At 39.7% G+C, this 26,713-nt stretch overlaps 1 protein-coding gene across 3 annotated transcripts in view; it reads right to left on the reverse strand.

Annotated features, from left to right (window-relative positions):
- The window catches only part of LOC147317245 (uncharacterized), a 311,308-nt gene that overhangs the window by 173,724 nt on the left and 110,871 nt on the right, over positions 1-26,713 (reverse strand). For all 3 annotated transcript variants that reach the window (XM_086314024.1, XM_086314023.1, XM_086314025.1), the window contains exons 6-7: positions 20,210-20,334; positions 18,900-19,043 (exon numbers count right to left, since the gene is read on the reverse strand). In XM_086314024.1, the coding sequence (XP_086170150.1) occupies positions 18,900-19,043; positions 20,210-20,334 (269 nt within the window). The remainder of the gene's footprint in view (positions 1-18,899; positions 19,044-20,209; positions 20,335-26,713) is intronic.

The following is a 26,713-nucleotide window of genomic DNA, read 5'->3' on the forward strand; positions in this document are numbered from 1 at the left end:
ACTGAGGGGGCAGGAGGAGAATGGCATAGGGCACAGAAAATATCCACCGTAACTGCCGTAAGCATACCTACTCCGAGGGCTCAGGTCCTCATACAAGTGTGAAACCTACCTAAAAGTAGCTGAAAGATTACAATCCTCTTCATTAAATTTATCTCCTGCGACATAAACTTTTAATATGCTCACCAGCAGTGTGTATGGGACTTCCAGGGCAGCTTAAATGACTGCAACCTGTAATTACTGTTCCAGCACTTGATTAGAATAATCTGATTGCAATTATTCAGTGACTTTAAAATACAAGCCTCGAGCTACAGAACAATAATTCAAGGGCAGTGATTGGGAACGTGTTTCTTTTTTGGCTGTAAAATGACGTTTTAATCGACAGAGTGAAAGAGGTTCCCTGCTAAGGAGCCAGCTCCCTCAATTAAAGGCCATTTATGCAGTGAGGGGGAAGACGTTGTGCTGCGATGTGGAGTTAATCACCAGGCAGACACTTAGAGTTCTCACGGATCAGGAAACTAACCCCTCTAACGGGTAAACAGGCAGAAACGCAGCACAGCGGCAAAGCCATAAAAACACACACACATAAATGCACACGTGCATACCAATATTCAGGCTACCAGTTACTGTACTATGTTGTTTGATTCCTTAATTAATTAAAATAACATAAACATGCCTAATGCTTACAGGTCCAGTTTGTCATGATTACTTGATTAAAAGACACAATCTCAAAATAAAAACTGACATAAGAAAGACGTGTTAATTATCTTCTATATTCTCCAGCAACAAACCTAGACTATTAATAGCATTTAACAGACAACTCTAATGTATCACGTCACTCTAAGAAATCTGTGGTGGATTAATTAAAAAAGTAATACAACTTGAGGGAGAAGTATTGCCCAGCTGGCACTGATTCCATGGTCAAAGTGAAGGACAAACATCGTGACTGTAATCTTTTTCTAGGCCTCTAATTTGCATGACTTTATTTCCTTGTTCTGATTTACCTAAGGAGAGGCGACTTCTGTCCCTGCCTTACAAGCTGACCCACACTGGGTGATTAACAGAGCTGATTAGCCCTTCAACACAAGACACACACACGCACACACACACACAGAAATTAAGTTGTACTTTAACAGAGCGTGCGGGGACAGTGGGGTTAAAAAATTATGTTAAAAAATATGAGAGGCCAGTGTGACTACAAGGTAGTATGAGACTTACAATACATCTAAAAGATTCATATTTATGACTCTTTTTTTTGACACTTTGTTTTAATATATAGAAAGCAGGTGCTTACACATCTGGAAAGAAAATGGTGGCACAAAATTGATTGTCTATTCTATTTTTTAAAAGCTTAATTGTTGCCATCCTGTTTCATAATTGACTGTACATGTTAACAAAATGTGCAACCAAGAACGCATTAATCAGTATTACCCTGCATTAACCTTAGTAAGTGGCACAATAAGAGACATGCCCTCTCTAATCAGCCTCATTGTGTTATATCACCTCCACTCTAACTATATCACCCAGAGTTCAAAGACCTCACCATACATGTTAATGCTGAAACCATCTTTAATCAGTGGCATTGGTCTTTGTTAGATCGTGGAGGTCTACGTCGTAATGAAAACGGCAGCTAGCTCTGATAGCAGTCTAATTGGGAGATAATGAGCCAATAACATCAATAGCTAATGACACACCGAGTCTAAGTCACCCCCCCCCCTCAGGCCACACAGAGGCTCATTCAGCACTGATGGAGTGCATGGCAGGGTAGTCTGACAGAGCTAGACCAAGCTCTGTACAAACAGACTGTCTTGATGGCTTCATTAGGCTTCTGCAAGGCGGCGAATGAGACTTTAAGATGGTTCGCTGAAGGGAACAGATATGTGATATGTAGTGCACTGTCTTATAATTACACTCCAGGTGAAAAATAGGCCTGCTACATTTTGTTTTATTGCAAAAAGAGAAAATGTGGACTTCTTTTTCAAATAAAGTGGCACTGATGATTTTTTGCCATTTGCAGATATGAAAATTACGTGTAGTTTGTTTGTGAGTGAACGAGTGGTGGTGGTGGGGTTGACAGTTTAAGCGCCGTAAGAGTGTGTGGGCGTGGGCACCAGTAAGTGGGTTGAAGGGGGCTGAACTTTTGTCAGTTCTCAACAATGAACTAGGTAACAGTAAACAAGCTTGATGATGCATAATCACATTAAGAGAGACACCAAGCATGGAGGAGCGACCCTGCTAATCCACGCTGTGCTAGCTCTGTAACCTGCACGTAATCCCAGAGTGAGGGATCGAGGTTCAGAAGAAGAGAGAGCAAAAAAAGGGGAGAGGGGGACCAAAAGAGGCTTTGGAATTGAATTACTGTACTTACCAGCTTTAGGCCAATTAGCCAGGTGCTTCACATTTCTGCTGCGTTATAGTAGTTGTTTCCCCCCCCAGTTTAATGGTATAGCATTGTGTTATGGCAATATCTAATCTTAGGGTCAATTTTGTAGGCAGTTATCTATACCCTAGAGGCAAATGACAGCAGTGAGAGAAACCACTTGTCCAGGTGAAGTACAGAGATGAGGACCTAGTCACAGGACAAATACAGTCCAAGGAAAACACATACATTTAAAAGCCAAGTAAATTAAGTAAGACACAAGGAACACAAGTGATGAATACTAAGCAATTTAAATGGCTTTGTACATACACGAACTGACAAAATGACAATGAAAAGACAGAAAAGAGTTGAATGATAACAAAGGAAGTAAAACCAACTAAAAGGAAAGACTACAACAAAGACGCCAGACTGCAGAGCAGAGTGGACCATCAGGTCTGGTGCGGTGACTGTAATACACCCTGACAGACAGAGAAAGTTTCATGATTCCTGGCTTTTGGCTTTGTTTGACTCTATTATTATTATCATTATTACAGAAGGTTGGTCATTTCTCATTTTTTTACATCCCTAGTTTCTCTGTTTTTGTGTGGAGTCAGGTTTTTGTTTATTTTCTGCTTTGATTTCAATTATGTTGTTGTACCAGAGTCCTCTTCTATCTGGTTGTTAGGCCTACAGTCTTTACCCAGTCCAGTTATTGCCTTGATTAGTTTCAGCAGCATCTTGTTATCCTCCTGTGTCCGCTTCCCCCCGATTTGCCCCCAGTGTGCATAAATAGCCTCAGTTTCCTCAGTGGTGTTCCTATTTGTCCTCCTTGTATGCACCTTGTCTTTTGAGAGATTCTTTTGGGTCCTTCTCCTTGCAATTATGACAGAAACACATCAGAAAACACAAAAACATAACGCCTTGGTGATACTTGGAAACACACAGTGGTTTACATGTTACACAAACGTAAAAAAAACCACTCTGTTTTGTGACACTATACAAAAATCCTCTTCATTCAATTAATTGCTACACATGGCTCCACATTAATTATGTAAGAGAGCATTACCTGCTGACCTTTTTCACCTACTCTTCAGTCGCCAACAGTGGATGAGTCACACTTGTCCTGTCTGTAGTCTAGGTAACACAGTACTTTAATAGGATACAGATAGGTACAGGTTGGGTTTTTTGTTAAATGTGAATAAATATGTAGTAACTCAAGAAATTTTATGAATTAATTAATTAAATTTAACATTGCTGTGGTTCCTTCAAGTGTATGCGTGATCAAATAAAAAGTTGTCATATTTGCTATGTTTGGGATTTCCAACATTTTCTTGTACTGGTGATAGAAATCACTACATTGAACATTATCTGGATGGAATTCTATTTCTTTTTGAGAAATGTTTGTTACTTCAGGTTAATCTAGATAGAATTTTAGGATTGGTGTTAGGTCTGCTATGACCTTGATCTTGTGTCATGGTAGAAAACAAACAAACAAACAAAAAAAAAAACAGGGGGAATGCATTCTGTTGACCAAAGAAGGGCTTTTTCAATTACAAACAAGTTAGCACAAAACAAAATCACCAACAGATGTGGTGATCTGTGTATATACTAATGAGGATGTGAACAGCTGTATCTAAAAATGTGCCCAGGGGTGCTGATGCTTTAGAATACTGTGTAAGCAGCGAGAAAGTGTCTGGATGAATGAAATTAGTAAGATTTTTTCAAGTGATGTTGAACTGCATGAATCAAAACAAAGTGCTGGTGAGAAAAATAATTAGCATCCTCCATAAGAAGACATTAATTATAGATATGGAACATATAGAACAGATAAACAAGCCAGAGAGACCTCATCTGGCTATCCTGTATAATGCTTGCCTTGGTCAAAGATGAAAGTAAGGTAATGTGCATATTTCATATCTGAATCATTTTTGCAAATTTTTCCCCAAAAAATAAATGAAAAGTAAATAAAAATAAAAACGAAAGTGGACTTTAAAAGCATACAGTGGAAAATTATTATCATTATTTCCAGAGTATAATAATTTTTGATGAATATGAATTAGCTACCAGGAATCACACTTTAGCTTTTTGCCCCTTGAAAGTCTACTAGGACTAACCCCTGAGGCTTGTTTCTGAACTGTTTTTTAATTGATATATACTGAGGCATCAAAGCTTGTCATTAAGGATGCAGGAGAGGTCATCAAATGTTTTGCTTTTTGTGTGTGTGTGTGTGTGTGTGTGTGTGTGTGTGTGTGTGTGTGTGGGGGGGGGGGGGGTGGTGTTAAAGCTACTCTTGAAGAGCTAGAATTTTGGTGATTCAATGTAAAGCATGCTTCACCACAGTCAACGTATGTGTTTACTTATCTTATGATATCATCTCTTATGTTAAAGATGTGGAAATAGAAGAGATTATCTTCAAAAATGTCATTGAGAATAGTTTGATAATTACAAAATCAGAGGTTAATAATCGTGGTGAATAATCTAGAGTTTATTTAGATATTTTTATTTCATTTTAAGTTTCCTTTTAGTTTCTGCTGAATTTAGTCCGTGATCTTTCAATGAAAATCAAAACCCCAAAGCTAGGTAGAGCCATAGACCATGTGACATGGTCTATAGATCATTTAAAACAGCAGAGTGATGAATAAATGATCGAAGCCGGTTTAACAACAAAAACAAATGTAGGTTTCCTTTGAAAAGCTTACTTTGCAGAACACATTCAGAAGGTGTTAAATGAGGAAAAATGTCTTTGTCTCACGCAGTAACATGTTGAACTTGTATGCATATTATAAGCTGCGCTCTCTTCACTTTACTTTCAAAAGTTTGCTGAGCAAACTTTTTCTGCCAACTCCTATACAGCTGAGGGAAATTCATCATTATCAGCTAGTGGATCAAAAATGGGGAGGGGGGTGAAAATGACAGATACAGCAAAAGTAAAGAAAGGGAAGGTGGGTGGAGACGAAGTGGGGACTGAGGATACAGGGAGATTGGAGGCAGACAATGAGCAATGGAGGAGAGTGTTACTGTGTGTGTATGTGTGGGTGTAGTAAGTGTGTGTGTCAGAGAGGGAGAGAAACGGGAAGAGGTCCTTGAAGTAGACCCTGAGAGTCGGGAACCAGCTGGACTCTGAGTACTTCCTGCTGATTCTGCCTGCCCTTCCGATCCCGTAATTCCTTACCTTATTTCTACAAACTTTCTTTGTCCTGACACTTTCTCTCTTTTTTCACCGTGTCTCTGTTACACAGTGTGTATCTATGTATCAGCTATCTTTCGTCTTCTATCTTTGCACCCCATGTACTAACTTAATGTCGCTTTGTGAAGAGGGCAAAATGGCACATCTAAGATCACTGTACTAAAAGAGCTATCAGAAACTGTTGCATGTTTTTGAACTCTCCATCTCATGGTGATACTGTGATTGTGGTTTCAGTGCAGTTTGAAAAAAAAAATACATATGCATAGATAAAAATAAGGTTATATTTTTATACCCATTCTTGAAACTGCAGTCTCATTTCTTGAGAGAGGCAGCAGCCCAACAGCACTCTAGCCCTGAAACATCATTGTATGGTGCAGGAAAAAAGAGAAGAAAAGAAAAACTAAACTAAACAATGTTAAAGAAATATCACTTCAGTGACTATCAAAGTAGCTCAGATGCTCTCAAGTAACTATGAAACATTACTGGCTAATGCACATGTTTATGTGGCGTGTATAGGAAAGAGGATGCACAAGATTTAAGGACACACCAGGCTTTAACATGTGTCTTTGGCAATCTGATCACTCAGATTTGAAGATTTGTGCTGTGTGTATGCAAATGTGTCCTAGAACAATCTGAACAATTATTTAAAATGAAATAAAAAACACAAAATAACTGAAATATACAAACCAGAGCTTGTATATAGCTGTTTTTTGTTTTGGCACTGATCACTTTCATTAGTTATCCAAACAACTCAAAGATCAAAATTTCTGTCGTTGACGTTTTTGTGTGAATGGTAAATTAAGAAAAAAAATTCAACTGTATAATATCTGTACATCTTGTCACACTGTTGTCATGAACACTGCTCTGTTCGTCTGACAGAGAGCAAAACATACAATGGCAGGCTAAAACAAAACAATGGACAGATGACACAGCTGTGTCATGCGTCATATTTAATTGCTTTAAAACGGCAGCTCTGAAACAAGGATGTCTTATTTCGTTAAATGCCCGTGTCCTCGACTTGTCTCACCTCATCTGTCTTCTTTGTCTCACTAGCATCTCAGGTGTGAGGGTGGAAGGTCTGAAGTGTTCTTTGTTCTTTTAATTTCTGGAAGAATAGGTACAGTAAGTGCATCGCTGCATCTGTATAGTCAAGAGATGTGATTGCTTATTTGCAAATAAATGAATAAAAAGAGTGTGGAAGGGAAACTGGATCACAAGAAAAAATTTACCCTGAAAATTAAACTGCAATATTTAAGTCAAAAAAAGTTTAGTCCTTGTGTTTATGATGTCTTTCTATTCAGTTGCAAAATTACTGCTCAGGCTGCTGTTTATGATAGCAAAACTGCTTTTAAGAACTTGGACCCTATCCTACTGTACAGCCTCATGTAACAAGGTGTAACCATCCACACGCACACAGCACATACACAAAATGAAACCTTGCAAACACACGCTAACACAGCTCAGTTTGACCTCTTTGTGGCAGCAGCTAATGTGTTACAACTATTCTCTGGCCCATGGCCCCAATTTGCTATGCTTGACCACACTGGCTTCCAGCTAGTGTATTATTCCCATAATTTAGCAAAACGCCACAAAAGCTAAGACATCATACCCACTTAGCCGTTGTTAAGGCTTATTGTTTTCAAAAAAATGTGTTTCACAACGAGACATTACTTGGCTGTGAGCTTCAGGGGACTCCCTCGCAAAAAACAAAATCATCATCTAGAGCTAAATGATTTTGATAGAAGCAGCAGATGTGATCAGTGGAATTGCAATGAATAATGACAGATAAATGGCGTGTTTACAGACTGGTCTCGTCCACCCACAATAAGAGGGGTGTAATCAAATCACAACAGTTTTTTGAGAAATGCTCCTTAAAGGCCATTTCTGTCTCAATCCAAAAACAATCACACCCTGATGTAGCTGCTAAGATGCATGCAAGCCCTGAATGTTACTGGCTTTGAACGGTCCAACTAACATTTTCAGAGTCACTTTGTGCACAAATGTATAGTGAATTTTGTCGCAAAATGATTTTTCAATGTTTTTTTGTTTTTTTTACCTTAAACCATGCTCGGTTTCTAGAACATGTCAGAGAGAGCACAAAGAACATTTTTCAACACTGAAAAATTCCAGTGTACATATTTCACACGGTTTCTTTTTTAAAAAAAAAATCTCCTTGAAATAATGTGAAAGCTAAAAGTCTGGAAAACATTATTACAATATTACAGATGCTGTTTGGATTCAATTAGTAAATAATAATATTCTCTTTATTTAAGATAGATATTGGATGTATTCCTGTTTGACTTTTTATAATAACAGAAAAAATAGTATAACAAAAAAGAAAACTGAGGTGAAGTGTCAGTGGAATAATAAAAAACACACGACTTGAAGAAGAAAGACAGAAAGAACAGAAGGAGCAAAAGAGAGGAAGGCAGGGTCTTGAATTAATGCCAATCACTTCAAGGGACTATAACCTGACCACTGAATTCTTTGAAACCTCAGACACACAGATAGAAGGAAGCAGTTCTGGTGAAGCAGCGAAAGAGTCTGGGAGGTAAGAAGGAATTAAACTGATGAAGCAGTGAATGTGAAGTTATGAGGGGAAAAACCGGTGGGGTGGAGTTATAGCGTCCACACCCAAATGACCTGTTTCCAAATAATTATGAAAGAAGAAGAAGAAGAAAAAAATAGAGCAAGTCCCCAAGAACAAGACCAATTTTCACACTCTAGTGCACAAAGAGAAGTACCGACTCTAAGATGAGAGGGTTGGCTGTATTATACTGGCCCACTTAAATCTTAATGTGTTATTTGACTTGGCAAAGAACTTGGTATGTCCCATTGAGTAGCGGGGAATCTTACCAGGGTTTGCCAAGTCCGCTGCAGCCGTACTGAAAAGCTTTTGCCTTGGCTAGCCTGCAACCTTACAGGGTGGTTCCACCCTGTGGAAGAGTGGAAAAGGGTGTCGGGTTGGGATGATGAAATATAAACACTAATGGTTACAGTACAGCCTTTAATTTTAAAACTATCATCGCGAGCACTTACAAAATGAGTACAAACAAACTTGGGGTTTCTTTTTTAGGAGAGAGGAAAGAGTGAAACTACACACGTACCAGAAGTCCAAGTGACAGGGGTTCACATTGGCCTGCTATAATAAAGGAAAAGGTATAATGTGACTTGAAGTAACGTAAATGCTTTTTTGGTTTTCCTTATAAATGATGGAAAATGAAAGCTGCAAGAACAATTTTGCGGTATACAGTGTACGCTGCTGTGAAACGAAAATAATGCAAATTTATTAGGCGAGTGGGAAAATCCAATAAAAACTCTCAGTGATTGGCTTAAGACAGAAAACTTATTATTCCACTTTTCTAAGACAATAAATCAGGAGTTATTATAGGGACTTGTCAAATGTAATGACTTATTTTGAACTCAAAAGCTATATATTCAACACGAAGCGTTGAAGTTGGACAGAGCTATTGCCGTATTTGGCTTATAGACGCACAAACAATAAACTGCTTCGGCTAAATAAAACACGGCTTTACATTTGTGAGGCATGCTCCAATTGAAAATCCAATAGACGACGTTTCACTTTGCAAAGTGCGGCTTACAAAACTCCTCTGTTCCCCGCTAACCCACATTTCATCGCAGCTTTCCATGAAATAAAAAAGCGGGATCATGTGTTGTTTCGTTTACGGCGTAGTTCAGCGTGAGGTCAGAAGGACCTAAAACACTCACTGTACGGCCCACAATTAGACTTGACATTCTGTGTTAATAGCTCGATTTGACTAGAGTGTTTTCCGAGGATTCATGCCACTATGTTTGAGAGGTCCAGACGCATGGGAGGACAACCCTAAAAAAAGAGCCATCCGTGGCTGCCAACATGATAAACCTGTAGGGAGGAGCCCAACATACCCAGCCCCCACAAAATTCATCCTCAAAAGCAAGTATTGCTCTTGCAAACTTACAGGAATTTGAAAGATAGGCCACACCGCACTATCTTCCCAGTGACCTACATTGGAGAAAATAACAGAGAGGTGAACTGTAGAGACAGAGAGAGATGTTGCGAGGAGGACAGGAAGAGAGGATGAGAAATTATGCCAAGATCTGAAGACGCATTTTTTTTGAGAAATGGTGTCTGGCAGCATGCACAGGGTCAAGACCCGCAGCACTAGAGCTCAAGCAGCCATCTTGGCAGTCAGTCCTTTTTGGGGTTGGTGGGGGCGAGTTTGTGCGGGGGGGGGGGTTTCAAGGTACATAAGTCTGCTGGGACTCACCATTTCCTCTTTCTCACTGCTGTAATAAAGAAGCTTCTATTTTTCTTTCATACAGTTTATCTTTGATCGGTAATTTATTACTCAGTTGACAAGAAATGTAAACATCCACATAATTTGGAGCAGAAATCATTACTTCCTGTAGTTATATTTACTATGAGGACAACGATACTCAGAAGGGGATTAGTAATCAAGGCATCTGATGGTGTAAGCTGTTCCCCCACGGGGACAGTGACTTTCTCTCTCTTCCTTCCTGTTCTTGTGAATATCTCAACCTTGGATTCAGTCATTTCCAATAAACAAGAGAATTCAAATAATCATTGTGACATATTTCACTCGCTCCCTTTGTCTCCTTTTCTCACTCTCACATGATCGCACACAGCGCACTCCTCCCTCTACAGGGCCTCCTACATGGGAAAAGTAGACGGGGCATGAAAGGTACACAGTGTTGATCCAGACGATAAGCTGACCAACTGGGTTCATTTATCAAGGAAAATCAGTGCTCAAATGTGATCCTGGTGTGGGATGCAAAGCCTTATGACAACTCCATCCCATCCACAGCTCTGGGCTTGTTGTCGTAGTTGCCTTGCAGAAACCCCTGAAGTGTTATTACAGATCTTCTCTGCCATAAAACAGAACATTAGTTAAAACAAATATTTAAATCTAGGTAAGAAGGACACAAGGGAGACAGTCTGAATGATGTATGCCAGATTAAACTATGCCTAGAAAGACGGAGAAATGACCTTAACAGTCTTTATGCTGCAAAACCCGGTTATATGTGATATATTAAGAAAACCGCAGGCAGATTAGAGAGACACAGATACAGTAAGTAAAACTCATCTGGTATGACTTTCTGTGCAAACTGAAACCCAATACATACATATCAGATCTGAATACTGTGCAGCGATAATAGCTGAATATTCATTTTAGAGCGAGCGGAAGACAAACATTCCTGTCCTTAATGACATCTCTTGGGAGGAAGTTCATTACACAAGGTTGTTACGCAACAAAACTCTGTCACTTTGAGAGGTCAAAGGAGGTTCACATTGCTAACATTAGCGCAAAACCCAGTGGCAACTAGGTTAGTGACACTCCCTGCATAAAAGAGGATCTTTAAAAGAACTGGGATACAAGTAACATCAGTTCTCCAGGTAGACATGATAAGACTTCACTTCTGTGACCTACTTTGTGTGAGACTGCAAAAAGAACATCATATAAAAGGTATGGATATTGTCTAGCTCATAAAACCAGACATTAGCAGTGGAAACCTTTTGAGTATAACCAGTTCACTAGGGGTGTCACACAATATTCTAAATCCGAGTGTGTATCCAAATATTCTTAAAATAAGCAGACATTTGATTTGGATCTTATGCATGCTTAAATGGTTTACTTCTGTGTTAGCTTTCCTGAACAATTAATTAAATGTCATTTTTGGCCAATCCTGACAACATAACCATCAACCACGTGTTGCTTTTTTGTACCCTGAGTACTAAACCTCAGGCATTTTTGAACAATCCCACAGTGGTGTTTGAAGCACCAGCAGGGCCTCGGAGCAAGATACTTGTCTAAGATGATGTTGATCTACAAAATACCTGGGCAGAAAACATTGCTCTTTGGAAAAGAGGTTAAATAGCCTTTTCAGACTTCTACTCCCTTTGAAACTGTGCCCTTGTTTTTCCTTTGGAAGCAACATTAAAAATAAGTCTGTTGTCATTATTTAGGGTACCCGAATGTAGGCAAGGTAGCAGTCAGTTTACCTGCGATGTGTTTATCAGACGTCTTTTTAAGTTGTTCACATATTCTAACAATGTGAATTAAAGCAATAAAATTTAAAGAATTCAACCAAAGAACCATAACTTTTCAAATGTCTAATTTTCATGATTTTGTTTTATATCACTATTGAGTGTTAATAAATAATTATCAGGATGGTGTAAACAGAGATGGGCAGTAACGCGTTAACGCGTTACTGTAATCTGATTACTTTTTTCAAGTAACGAGTAAAGTAAGGGATTACTATTGCAAAAACGGTAATTAGATTACCATTACTTTCCCGTAGGAACGCTGCGTTACTGCGTTACTAAAACCGTGATTTTTTGCGAGAATGTCTCACGACAGTGATGTAAGCGAGTGCGCCGTTAGTGACAACAGCTGTGTGCAGATCAACAATGGATCACATATCGAGTGTGGGAGAGAGTATGAGCGTGCAGCGTTTAAAGCGTGGAAGTACTGGCCTTACTTTGAGTTTGATTCCATAAAAAGTGACAAACACATTAGTGTCCGTTGTGCGTGGGAAGAAAACTTCTTTTTACAGCGAAAAAACCCCTAAACTTCCAAGCAAGCACCGAGTGCGCTATGACGTAATGGGAAATTCACAGAGAAACTCGCGGATTCTTCCATTGACCGCGGCACACCTGCACCAGGGTAAACCTCCGCCTACCGCAGTCCTGCTTTACAGGTGTAAATAGAGCAACAGGACCGCTGTCTTTGACTTTATTTATTTTCTGCTGTGTTTTACTTGCATCTATTTGAAAGACTGAGTGTAAACACAAAAAATATTTTATTTTATGTGCTGGAATGTGCAGAAAATAGGTTTAAATGTTAAACTAATTTATTCAAGTCAGAGAATGTTGCATATAGTTTAATTTTTGCTTGATGCATAAAGTTAAAAGATTAAAACTGATAAAACAAGTTAAAAAAAAAAGAGACTTTTCCATTTGATTACATTTTGTATGATGGATTATGCAGAAAAAGTAGAATTGGGCTGAAAGATCTATCGCTTTATCACCTATTCAGGTTGTAAATCATGTTTTTAAAAAGTAACTAAGTAACTAAGTAACTAAGTAATTAATTACTTTTGAAAATAAGTAATCAGTAAAGTAACGGGATTACTTTTTTGGGGAAGTAATCAGTAATTAGTTACTGATTACTTTTTTCAAGTAACTTGACCAACACTGGGTGTAAAATGTAAAGGGCAGTATATGGCAACATTGTTACTTTACAGAACATCCAATGTGTCCTCTTTTTCTTCTTCTTCGTTATTATTACTATCATCATCTTGCTCTGTTCATCGGTCCATCCCTTGAACCTAGAGCTACCATGAGGATGTGATGGTTCACATCCTGTCACTATATGGAGTGTCAAGGAGAACAATCTTCAAGCTTTTCTTTTATTAATTTCTTAACCATAAACCTTTTTATGGGAAATTTTATTGGCACAGTGCTCCATCTTTTTCTTGACTGAAAGAAAAAAAGAGCAACTATCATCACTAATACTGTTGTAGTTCATGTCCCACATTTTCTCAATTATATTTCTTTGTCTTTATATTTAGTAAGTTTTTCCGATAACTTTCAGAGAGACATTTCTTTCAGTTGGGACAGCAGTGAGCACATAAGTCCCCCGTTGTCCTTCTCTACTAAATCACACTAGCCTCATCGCGTTCACTTATCGCTGATGCGTTCATAACATTACTATGTGTCTTGGATGTTGCAAATATTTGCATACTGCCCAACAGAGGTATGCTGCAGCTTTGTTGTGCCTTGTATGTATTCTGTTTTGATTAATTCTGATCGCCCACAGAGTAGATGGTGTAGTGTCTCTTCTTAGTGTTGAGCAGCAATAGTAATAATAATAATAATAACAATAACAATAAGAAGGTAAAGAAGAAGAGTTTGGTGAGTCTGTATGGAATAATATACAGCAACAATGAGCAGGGAATTCTGATAGTCGTTGAATCATCCCACATAGAAACAGCCAGGTGTACATGTCCTCATGGAAGGTGAGGTTGACTGTAAGTGCACGTGCGCGCGCACGTGTGTGTGTGTGTGTGTGTGTGTGTGTGTGTGTGTGTGTGTGTGTGTGTGTGTGTGAAAACATTGTAGATGCAGTTGCTCACTGTTCTGTGCACAGATGGATGATTGATGTCCATGCAGGCCTACATTTTTGAGTGGATTGGAGTCACAGCACATGAGCAAACACAAGATGGGAGACAGTGGAACTCTTCACTACAAAGACTAGCAAGAGTCTCTGTACCACAAACACACACTGCAGAAACTCAAACTCACACACCACACCCATAGATCCACCTCCCCACCTCCACTGCTTGAAGATCTACCTGCCAGCTGCTGCCAGTCGCAGGGAAAGATGGGCTTTGTTGGTTTTGTGAAGCCCACCGACAAGACCCCCCTGGAGACTGCAGGTCTCCAGCAGCACAAGCCTCAGCCTTATCCACTCCGCCGCACAGGCAATCTGTTTTCTATATTACCAGCCTGTATCACTGTACTATGCACTATAGAACAGCAATTGAGCAGGAAATTAAGTTAGGGGATCGGTATTTGGCGGAGGAGAACGAGCTGGTGTGGTCTTCTCTCTCCACATACAAGGATCATTAAATATCACATGAGTTTTTTGATAAATTTCCTCTTCTCCTCTATCTGCTGTTCCCATCAACTTACTCCCCTCTTCCCCCTCTCTCTTTTTCTCTGTCTCTTTTCTTTCTTCTTCAATTTCCCTATCATCATCTACCAGTTTCTCTCTCATCTAGCTGTATTTGTAGAGTGTATGAACCAAAACATCCTAATGGATGTTTAAACAGCTTGAGATGTGTCAGCCTGGGAACTACCTCCCTGTGACAGGGAGCTCTGGCAGGGAATTGAAACCATTACAAGGGGAAAATAGGGGACATATTTCTTTCTTGTCCTTTTTGTTTATTTCTCTTCCTCTCTCAGGATCCTTTTCTGTCATCCTCCTCGCTTCTCTGTCTATTTTCTCACATTATTTCTCTGTACAAACAAACGGAGGACCGACTCGAAGCATTTGTGGATTCCAAATTGGAGCAGTCTTTTTTTTACTTTGATTACTTTCCTCCCCTTGTTTCCATATGTACTCTCCCACCTGAGTCTTAAATGAGTGACCGTGTGATTCTGTGTAAGCATAAGTAGTGAGTGAGGGAAAGAAGGACAAAGTGAGCGCAAGCTAGGTCAGTGCGCTACTGTTCATAATAGTAATACTTACACTGGAGCACTGCCAGCACACATACAAAAACCATCTCAGCGCTCTGACATGAAGCAGTGGTTTTATTTTTATTTTTTAGCACAAAAAGGACTTTTTTGTTTCTTTTATTAACTTCTTAATCATAAACCTCATTATCAAACTAATAATTAACTTATATTTCAGATTACTTTTAGGTTAATTTTGGGTATTCAAATGCCCCAGATCTCTAATATTAATGAAATGTATATTCATAGAAGACATTGATTCCATTATCTCCTCTTCACACTTTAGGGAAAATCCTTATTTGGTAAGATAGAGTGGACCTGAATGGACTACATTTATACGATTTCCTAAAGCTTTCGAGCAAATATTTAACTATCACACAAATTTGCCTAAAAATATTTTCTTCTGAACTGCTTAATATCTAATGAGGCCTTACAAAATAAAGACGTTTTTATAGTCGTGACTCATGGAAGCACTTATCCCCTGTCGCTGATTGACATGTTGAGTTTCTTCTTCAGAGCAATGTTTTTGCCTGAAACTGAAAGCAGACACTGCTTTTATTACATCCATCCAGACAGACAGACAGCAGACACAGAAGCTCACTCACAAGGACAATGAGCTCTCCTGCAACAATTTAAGGTCAATCAGTAGCGCTGACAGCTAAATTAACAAGTGCTACAGGCACCATTACATTAGACCCCTGATTGTGTAACAATAAATATATCAATACTCTGTGTCACAGATAAACTAATATCTACAAATAAGCAAATCAAATGGAAAAAAAATATATTACTCTGGAGATAGGTTTACAACCACCACTGGCTACACAGAACATACAGGTTACTCAAGACCTGTGTATCGGTCAGGTTAGTAGGAGGCAGTCGGAGAGATAAGGTGCCAAACAGGTCTAAATCCCTCCTGAAGCTGACTTGATGGACAGACAGGCCACCATTAACAATGCGGTAGCTTGTGAGAGCAGCAGCTGATGGAAAGATACCCTGGCATTTGCTGTGTTAAGAAGTGGCCCTTAAAGATTTCACACTTCCAATTTCTTTGAATTATCTGCCATCTCCAGCCTGTCACTCAGCCTGACAATCTCAGATTTTTGCTCACTGAGGCAACGGCCTGGTTATTGACAAAGCAATCCACAGTGATACAGCAAAACCTGATAAAACATTAGTCAAACGACACAACGTACAAATCTAGACGCACCTCACACTCGGAAAGATGCTCACACTCTTTGTTTTCCCTTTTTCAGCTGAGCACAGCTTTAGTACAATAAGAAGTAAGGATTGTCCAGAATTATATTTAAGAGTGTGACCAATAAAGAGTGGCACAGATACAAAGAAATCCAGATATTGAAATATATCATCTAATATCCTTGATATACGTATATATGGTGAATATGATTAATAGGAAAGGAAAATGATCAGGTTGTAGGTATATCTGCAGTGAAGACAATAGTGCATGGCTCTTCAACACAGTCACAGATGAAGTGACACAAGCATTAACTCACTTTGGTCTGTATCATCCTGTGCATTTTTTTTTTTGTGATATTGATACACCAGTGATGCCAACATATCAGGTTTATCTTTGCCTTTTGTGTAAAAGCATGAATCTGCGATTTGCTGTCACATGAAACTTGGTTGAACATCCATTATACATCACAATTAGAAGCATTATAGCTGACACAGCAGAAAGGATTTGCTATAGTCCACTTATGAAGCAGTGATGACAGCCAATGCTGTTACAAGACAGAACAGACCGCTTATCAGATCTTTGCTGGTTTTGATTCGCTCGCTGATTCAGACAGGCCATGATAGAAATATCACAACATCCCCATTACCCTCAGCATTCAGTACATAGTGCACAGCCTGTGCTTTCTATGAATTATTAAAAGCAGACAGATTATGCTGCAAGGCTGCACGGCTGCTAGTCTAGAGGCAGGTTACAGATGCTGCTGAGTAAAACAGTAACATCAGAAGTGCGTTTGTTCTTTTTTTAAAGAAGGGGCTTTGTTCTCTTCTTTGTCAGATTAGGGGGGCTTCGATAGGTTTCAGCGTATGGGTTTAAAAAGAAAAGGAGGGGGAAATAGTTGGTGGGGTTTGGACAAGTTGTATGCTTGTGGACATTTGTGAGTGTGTATGGCACAAGATGAAGAGGGGGTGAAGGGCATAGTGTCAGGGCTTGTCTGACATGTGGCCTGGTGGGCTGGCTGGATGGTTGGTTTGCTGTCTAGATGGCTGGTTGGGTACAGCCCAGCTCAAGCCTGGCAACTCTCTCTCTCTCTCGCTCTCTCTCTCCCTGGAGTGACGGGCTGAGACATTAAGACAGGCATTTTAATTAACTGTGCCACTCTTCCACCTGCTGCCCTCAATATGCTCCGGCCCTGGCAAGCTGTTTCTCATACCACTGACTCCCTTGCACTCCTTTTGTTCCATCTTCCCCATCTCTCTACTTTTTGACTTACTCCTCTTCTTTCTCTCACTTTCTTTCCAATTTTCAAATCTGACCCCTCATTACTTCGACTTTTCTCTCTCCCAAAGCCTTCTTTCCTATTCGTTGTGTATCCCTCTGCTGTTTGACCCTAATAAATGAAAACTCATACCAATAGATAAGGCGATTCCATCAGGCTCAAATGACAGAGTTAGCCAATTTCTTTTTCTTTCTTTCTTTTTTTAACTTGTAGAGAATTAAATCCTACATGTGTCCTGTTCTACTGGCCCTCTAACTACCCCCTCCCAACCACTGAACACAGATACACGAACACACACTCGCGCACACACACACATTGTACACACTCATGCTCTTCAAATCTATCTGGTAATTCAGTTCTGCCCGACACTCATCAGGCTATTCATTAAGGCCTGATTGGAGATGGATATTTCTTTTTCCTCCTGACAGAATGGAACTAGGGATCAAGCTGGGGACATTACAGGATTTGGAAGAGGGACTGCAACACACAGCCATGTGAGTGTGTGTCTTTTTTACTTGGTCAATCAGTGTGAATGTGAGCTCATAAATGTTTGTATTAATATGTGTAAATGTATGCCTGGCGGTTTAAGAATCTCATTTGGTGCCGTGACTCCTATAGTTTAATCATTTAGATCATAAATTGAGAATTAATTCAAACAGAACGGAGCAACAAATGATCCACTTTTAGCACTCTACTTAAATTGTATTACACTTTTAATGGGGTTAATAATAGACGGCATTACCAACACAGGAAAACGGCACTACAAAGTGTTGTATTAAAAGGATTAATGTTCTCCATTCAGAATTGAAGCCAGGTCTTGGAGATACAGCTAAAACTAACAAATGGCCCAACTCAGGCTCCATGATGGGGCCTCAGTTGCAGTCATACTACAGTAAGAAGACAGCAACTGGGGCCAATATATCAGCCTGGCAGACACGGCGCATTCATCTGCCGTGTGGGGAGAAGTGACTTTGAAGTTCTCCGCGGTGAGGTGAAAGAGCAGCTGTGGCCTCAACCTCTGTGTTTATGTAGCCGCTCAAGCCCTGGGAGAGCTCTTAATGAACGATGTGGATAAATGGACACCACGGCTAAAAGCACACACTCAAATGTCTGTGTGCGGGCTAAGACACTAAGGCACTGATTTATTAGCCAAACATCGGTATTGGCCAGTATTCTCCATGATGATCGCTATCAGCTTATCTGAAAATGAGTTCATGCTCACCAGAGGCTGTTTGTCTGTTGTTTCCCACTACGTTAGCAGTATTACACATGGGATCGAGTATCAAAAAGTTGTACACATTTGAACTTATGAAGTTGTGATGAAAGGCTGAAAGGCAGTTGCGTATTTATAATGAAGAGTTCTAGGTCTCAGTGGCACAAAATGGGAAATAAATAATGAAAATGTGCAACAAAAGACTCGTATAAGCATTGCTTGAGGTCAGATCGTTATTTAAATTTGTATCAGAACTGCATGTAGAATTTCAGCGTATCCCTTATAATGTCATAGAGGTCATCCACACTGTTAACTTATATGTCCACATGTGCTTTGAACTGAAATATGCATCAACAGCTGGCAGGTGATGGTATGTTTGTAATAGCCTTCAAACATAAGCAGAGACAAACCTGTTAGAAGAAGGCTGTGCCAACATCCACCAGCAATGTCTTTCACTGGCGAATCTGGTAGCGTCACTTCCTCTGGGGACAGGATGTTTCCCTTTGTGCTTCCACATGACCGTCCACATCCCCACTGAAACAATTTCCCATCACCTGCATGATCAGTTAATAAATTGAGTTTAAGTAGTAAACAATTACACTTCCAATTTAAGCCAATAAATATTTGTGGTAAATTATTAATGAAATGAATACAGTTTCAGCGATGATTTGTAAGTTCCCCCCCAAAAGTCCAAACTTTTGAATACTCAGGTCCTTTTATCTTATACAACAGATATGAGATACCAAGTGATAGAACATGTACTGAACCCTGTACGGTTCCTCCATTAAAAGCAAAGCACCCCACCGGAGGGGCCTCCAACCCCCTGCAGCTCATTTTGCATCTCTCTGCAGCACGCATCTCGGAGCATGTTGTCCTTGTTGTGCGGCTGCTGTGTGGGGGTCTCTAGAGATAAATTATGGATGCAACGCAAAAGCTGTAAAATTTGTTGTATCTTCTATTATCTTCATGTTAAAGGCCACAAAAGCTCTTCAGTGAAGTCAGCCATTAAGAAATGACAGGTATTGCTATCAGGCTTCTTTATAGGCTATTACCTGCAATGACAGCAGCTGCTGCTGCACCACTGTACGGCCTATCACATTATTTGCAGCTAAAGTCAGCTACTGTGTCATTTTGCCTCATTTTCTTGACAGTGCTATCATAAATCCATTGGGCTGCAGGGGAAACTGTCGACTACCCCGATTATCTTCATAGCCTGAATGAATTCTGAAATGTATGTAACAGGCAATGACTGCTATGGATCAGGAGCCAGGGCCATATTCTCACTAACTCTCTCCCTCGCTCCCACCACCACCCCAGCCCCCTCCTTCTGTGTAACGCTCTCAGGTGATGTGCTGATGGAGGGCTCGAGTACTTTGACTAAAAGAAGCCAACTCTGAACTGCAATGACAGCTGATGACAACAATGTTAGCCACCCCTTCTTAAAGGTGTTTTCTGCTTGAGCATTTTACTTCCCCTTGCCCAAAGGGAGGGAAAAAGACAAATAAAATTGAAAAATATCACACAAATCTAAATTCTAAGTAGTCGCCAATAGGATCCTTCTATGCATTTTGATGGACAAACTAGGGTCCAGTTCACACATGAAAAATTCAGTCCATTTTTTCAAAACTTAAATATTTTCAATCCTTATTTATTCATTTAAAACATTACTGTGATTAAATGTCATGTAACCCAAGCAGACATACACAGTGCATTACAGTACCTGTCAGTGCAAGATTATGGTTTGCCCCACAGGTGACCTTCGACACATGGTCCACACGCTCCACAAAGCGGGGAACAACTGCATTTTCATTAGAACCGCTGCCAATTTGTCCATAATCATTTTGGCTGTAGGGTGAAAAGCATAAACACGTAATTAGGAATATAATTAATTACCTGCAGGCATCATCTCTTTTATCACATTTTAAACTCCGTAGAACACAATTTCAAAGCATGGAAATATCGTACATCTTTCGATTTCTATAGGGTAAAAAAAAAAAATTAATGAAAGCATAGCAGCAAGCAGGTTCCACTGGGGACTGTGCAACATATGTGTTGCCTCCCATTTCTATGGATCCTCTTTGTGACAATAACAAGACACAGCCCTATCAGAAGTGAAACACCTCACTAACTAATTAGACTCTCAGGCTGCAGTCTGACAAAATAAAAAAGAGAAAAGTGCTTGAAGGGAGACTTGCTCTCCCGCAATTTGCATCTGCCACTTTTTACTGCATCTGTTCCAAGTGCCATTCAACGTTCTCTTCCTCCTTTTGTTGGAAAGTGTTGAGCCCCAACTATTTAAGCTCACCTCCTACCTACCCGGAGCTTTGTTCCTGCTCCTTTGCAGACCAGTAATGAGCCAACCGCCACAAAACTGCTAGGAAATTAATGACTCATTACGGACGGGGCCTAGACCGCTCCACAGCCTCTTGCCTCTTTTCCCCCGCTCCACCCACATGCCCACATGTAATCCTCTGTCTCTCCCCCCTTTTCTCTCTCTTTCCCTCATCCCTTCAACCCATACAGAAAGACCCCAACACCTCCCTATCAATTAGAGCCTATTACAGGGCTCCCATGCTAGCAGGGTAAAGAAAGACGGCCTTCACAGCTCAAGAGTGTGTGCAGGAGAGATTGGGAGAGTTGAATGAGGAGCCTTAAGGTGCTCCTTTCACACCCTTGCCCTTATCCATTATGCCAGCGTGTAAAGCCCCCTTGGAGAAACGTGTAGCCCCAAAAAGACTTGGGGATGAAAATAAGTCAAGGGAGGAATTCTTGGTCACACCTTTTCCCTTTTCCGTCTCCTTCAGTGTCAAATTATATCATAACTAGTCCTCAAGCAAAGCAACATGGTCACTGTGCTCCTCCTTTAAATGGAGTGTTAGAAAAAGATGGTAAGCTCTGAATGGCACGTATTAATCATACCATCTGTGTCTGTATTGATAGACAGACCAGCTGAGACAGATATTTAGCAGATGAAGCAAATGGCGGACAAGCACGTACACATGAAAATTCATGTGGTTATTGATTTCTTTTAGTTTCACTCTTTCAGTGCATTCCACTAGGTAATAACTACTTATTCGTGGGATTGTTGGTCTTTGTTCAGAGGGACTAAAAAATATGATTCTACTTCTCTAGCATTTTTGAATATCTTTTCTCTTTTTCTGCACGATAGAATATGTATCAGCTTTTCATTCAAGCATTCTGTGCTCACTGGTTTTTTGAAGCTAAGGTGCATTTCAAGGCAATCCCTCTGAGAGTGAATGGGTGAGATCACATGGGCTTGAGGTGGTTTAGAATGGCAAATCCTGCTGAAAGTGTCATCTCCAGTCGGAGGCATCAATTTGGTGTGTGAAACAGAGGCCCAGGAGAGCCCGATAGCCTGTGAGATTCCTGAAAGGAGCAAAGGGGCCTGGGGATCAGCTCATACACACCTGGATTAGACAGGAATTTCACAAAGCGCCTCGAATACATGAAGGAAAAGTGTAAAAGGAGGAAAAGTGGAAGAAACACGATAGACAACTTGGGATAAAGTGCAGAGAGAATTTGAAAGGAAAGCCACTTATTTAATATCACTTTTACAGTATATGGTGACCCTCTGTATTTTATACAGTAAATTAATTTCTTTGTTTTACAGAAATTAGTGAAAACAACATAAAAAAATTATATATACATATATATGTATACACACACACACACACACACACACACACACATATATATATACATACATATATATATATATATATACATACATACACACACACACACGTATATATATATATATATATATATATTTGAAGAAGAAATTCCAAGATCAAACATTAACATGCACTTCTAAAGCCAACTGAGTGAAAAGAGACAACTTTTTGTCCTCTTTGACTTTGACACTATTGTATACAATAGTTATTTATCATCATATGAAGAATACACAGAAAAAGGAGTTGATCAATGACCTCCATCTGGGGACGACTGTCAAAGCTCATAAATATGTTTAATAGGGAGATATTAAAACATTGACATGCACAAATTAAACCTAAATTACTGGTAGCACTATTTCTGGCCAAACATTTCGGTAACTGTAAAGCGGTGCACATAGGCAGCAGTATTATCTCTAATATAAAGCCTCAATTAGCTTAAGTGAGAGCAAAATGGCTGATAATTATTGCACCAGCTCATTAGACTTGTTCTGACACTAAAACCACTTAAATCACCACACAGACATAAACACCAGCACAGAGGCAAACGCACACATGCAGATGTTAGCGTTTATTCCCATCGTAATGAGGCAGATACTGTGCAGGTTGGGTTTTTACATGTTTAGTGGAAAAACTAAACACTTCAAACTTGACTTAATAGGGTCTCACCATTACATAAGCTAATTAGAAATCGGTACATGGATGGCAATTTTACTAAACGATAATAAAAAGTAAAAACAAATGGCAAAGGAGCGTCAGGGCGTGTGCTGTTGTGCACTTCAGGTTTAGTTACAGACATTTTTTTAACTTCATAAGCGAGACCAAGTTAGAGCAAAGAATTTTTAGTCTTGAGCAAATACAATGTGATCATTTAGAAGTCAATAACAAAGTCACTCAAGTCAAAAGACATATTACGGAAATATGATCTATAAAATAGCGACGAACACAAAGGCAAGGTATTTGCTGTACCAGCAATAGATCTTGGCTAATAATGATGCAGGCTCCTATAGAATAAAATCCTTGGGGCCAGTCATGAAAGTTTAAGATTCAATGCGGTAAAATACAATGTGCTGTAAAATATTAATGTGTGTGGTAAAATTATGCTGGGGGTAATATTTTAGATTGCCTCTGTCTGTAAAAAAGACGTATCTGTATTTATTTACAAGCAGGGATAGTGGATGGGGGGCTTTGTTTGAAGCCATGTTTATGAATATTGACTCTGGCTCCTTGGTAAGTGGCTATAAATCTGCAAGAGGATCTTTGTAAAGTTCCCTTGGAGGACATAACTTCAGGTCTAACCGTCTCCTTCCTTCACTTGACTTTTAAACATTTGGATATAGCCTGGCCAACTACATTTAGAGCTGCTTCTAAATTATGAAAGCTTCCACTTTGATAGTCCAAGTGCTAACCAATCAAAGTTGATAAATTGCGGCAATAGATTTATCTAGGACAGAAACACAGGTGCGTTTGGCCCTTGATCTGGAGTGTTTATGAGTTTGGGAATTAAAAAAATAAAAAATGGATCTCTGCATATCTAGCTATGTTCCAAACACTGACTTAGATGCCTTTAAAGCTTTGAGATTCCCACCATCTACCCACACTTCCTGAAATATACTTACGCCAGATACTGACATGTATGCATGTATCATCTGACTTTACAGCCAGATCTTTCAGTGCTAGTCTCTGATGAAAAGTGTGAACAACTTGAAGAGCGTGACCTGTGCTGATAGGAGGAGCATTACTCCTGTGATCAAAAAGATCATACAAGTAAAGATCATACATCACGTCGCTCATATCACCCGAGGCTATTGAGACCAGCTGGAAAAGTTCTATAGGTCCGCACTGTAAGAACCTTTTGCAAATGACTCATTTACACCTTCGTTTTTCTTCTTTACCTCATGTTTGACATGTTTATCTATTTATTTTCTTTCAAAGTTCCAAAGTTCAGATCACAGAGGTGATTGCATTAGCAATATTGCAGCCGCTGGCTGGCCTGGAGATGATGGACACAGAGGTCCGTATCCTCCGGCTACCATGATTACATAGGAGCAAGGATTAAGAGAACTGATTTCTTTCCCGGTTGAGTTCAAAGGGCTCAATCAAAGTGTTTCACTGTTGAACCCATGCCCCTTGCTTTCGATGCATAATTAACTGACAAGTGGTGATAAGGTTAAGCCTTGCAAAAAAACAATTTTTGCTTTTATTCTGCCGGGTGATGAATGCAACAACAGTTGATGTCACTGTGCACTAAATAATGACTGGAAAGCTTCATTGATTCAACCATCTAATTCCAAGAAAACAGCTTCGTCCTGCATTAAATTGGAGAAAACTGACATCCCTCTATTAAAGCCCCATTTCTCTCTGTCAGTCGCCTCCATTTCTTTCTCCACTTTTTTTCTCCTCCATTTCCATTTCTTTCTCACTTTGTGCCTCCTGCTTCCACAAGGCTTATCCTCAAGGCCTATCCGTTTATGTAGAACCTCAACTATCTCTCTCTTGCCATTCTGTCCCTGACGCTAGCTGACACTAGGTATCAGTTCACACCCCGAACACACAAAGAGAGGTGCTAAACAAGGACTTCAGGACATGTCACAGCACACTTAAAGGGCTTCACAGTAATACAGAAGGAGTCCACATGTGACACAGTGAACAGAACACATTCACTCAAGAGAATGCCGCACAATGCACACAAGCTACATGTTTATTTTGTTTTAGCATAAAACAGTGGTATATTTAATTAATTAGTGTATGACCTAAAAATTGATCATACGTAAGAGAAACAAAATGAGTTTTAAACACAATTAGAAACATGTGGCTGAGTAAATCTGCATTATTAACGTTCCATTTTAGTGAATAACATTTAAATTCTGTATCTAGAGCTTAATGATCATAATTATAAGCCTCTGTTGCTACTTGTGGGTTTTTTTCCACGAGACCACGTGTTTGCAGTTATGCAAGATATAGTGTGCTTCTGAGATCTAATGAAATTAGGCGATGTGCAGTGCCTAATCAGTCTTGATTACCTGTTGAATGTTACAAACAAGCATCCCCTGGCTCTTGAAGATATGAGGGTTGAGGTGTACTAATTACAAGTGAAGCAGAAATGACACACAAGCAGCGGAAGGATATAAAATTGTTAAGAAATATGATACAAAATGTCCCATCGCCTAAACAGACAACCCACTTCTATTTCTTTTGTACATTTCTAAGATTAAGATTCTTTAGTTTCACACCTGATGAGTAAAGCGGTGGGTTTCCTTGAATGTCCAACCCACAAGAAAAGCAATCAATTCTGATTTTTACCATTTTAAAAAAATGTACCTACCCTGAGAGCTGAACACACCCCAAGATACTGTAGAGGATGTTTCCACTGAAGAACCCGAAAAGTTGATGTTCAGGTTGCAATCCAAACGCTTTCGGGTACATTTCTAATCACATGAAAAGATTTCCCCATCTCTACAAAAGCCTAAAGCTTAAAAGCTTTCTAGACATGAACCACTTTTTCCCTAAAGTTAGTGCAATCACCCAATGTATGCATATTTTTTTCCCTCCTCTCACTTCCTGTTTTGTGACTGAAAATAATGTGGAGCCCACACCACTTTAAACCAGTATTTACAGTTACGATCTGCCTGTTGTTTTCCAATGAGCCAAGCAGTGCTTTGCCTTTTAAAAAAAAAAAAATTCATTTAGCTGTAAGGCAGTGTGTGATAAGACAGAACGAAGACTTCCCTCATAACGAGGCGCATGCCAAGTCTGACATAATCCAATCTGGTCCATTTTCATCTGCTTTTGTCTTGTGTTTTTTGCTTCTCTTTTGGACTTTCCTTTGGTTCCAACGATGGCTCAAAAACCTGAAATGACACAATTCGGTCGCACTTGTATGGTGGTAAGGCTGCAATCCAAACGGCTTTTCTGCAGAAAAATCCTTGAAGACCCACACACATTTAAATCTGGCCCTGGGGGCAACAGGCTCTAAACCACTGAGATAAAAAAAAAACATCCAGGCCAGAAAGCAAAAATATACATTTTAAGGAAGGGCTTACCATAGCAACAAAAAGGCATGTCAAACTTGTGGAAAGGAGGCATTCTGACTGAGGAGTAAACACAGACCAGTGTGCCTGTAGGAAAGCCTAGGCAAAGCTCTTCGCATATCAAAAGGCCCAGCCTCACACATGTATGCAGCAGAAAGAAAGACAATGGCGGTAATAACACAGGATGCGTTAGGGTCCGGAAAAGACGGTTAAACGGTCATTTGTGTGAAGAGGCATAACGGGGCCTAATAGAGACGGTGCAGTAGGCAGGGTCTTGTAGAAAGAGACAAACAGTGTGTACTTAAAAACAGTATTTCGCCTCTACAAGAAGCATTCCCTCTGTTCAATTAATCTGCAACAAGTCGAAAACATCTACTTATGTGCCAGTTATCACACTAACTTGGACTTTGACATTATTTTCAAAACCTTAACTAATAGATTGAATAGGTTAATTTATTAATAGGTTAATTGATTAATACTCATCGACCAGACAATTTATTA

Source organism: Aulonocara sp. 'chitande type north' Nkhata Bay, linkage group LG12 (assembly GCF_057382095.1).
Source record: "Aulonocara sp. 'chitande type north' Nkhata Bay isolate Kocher_YH1m ecotype deep benthic linkage group LG12, A_spYH_male_GT1.1, whole genome shotgun sequence".
NCBI lineage: Eukaryota > Metazoa > Chordata > Actinopteri > Cichliformes > Cichlidae > Aulonocara > Aulonocara sp. 'chitande type north' Nkhata Bay.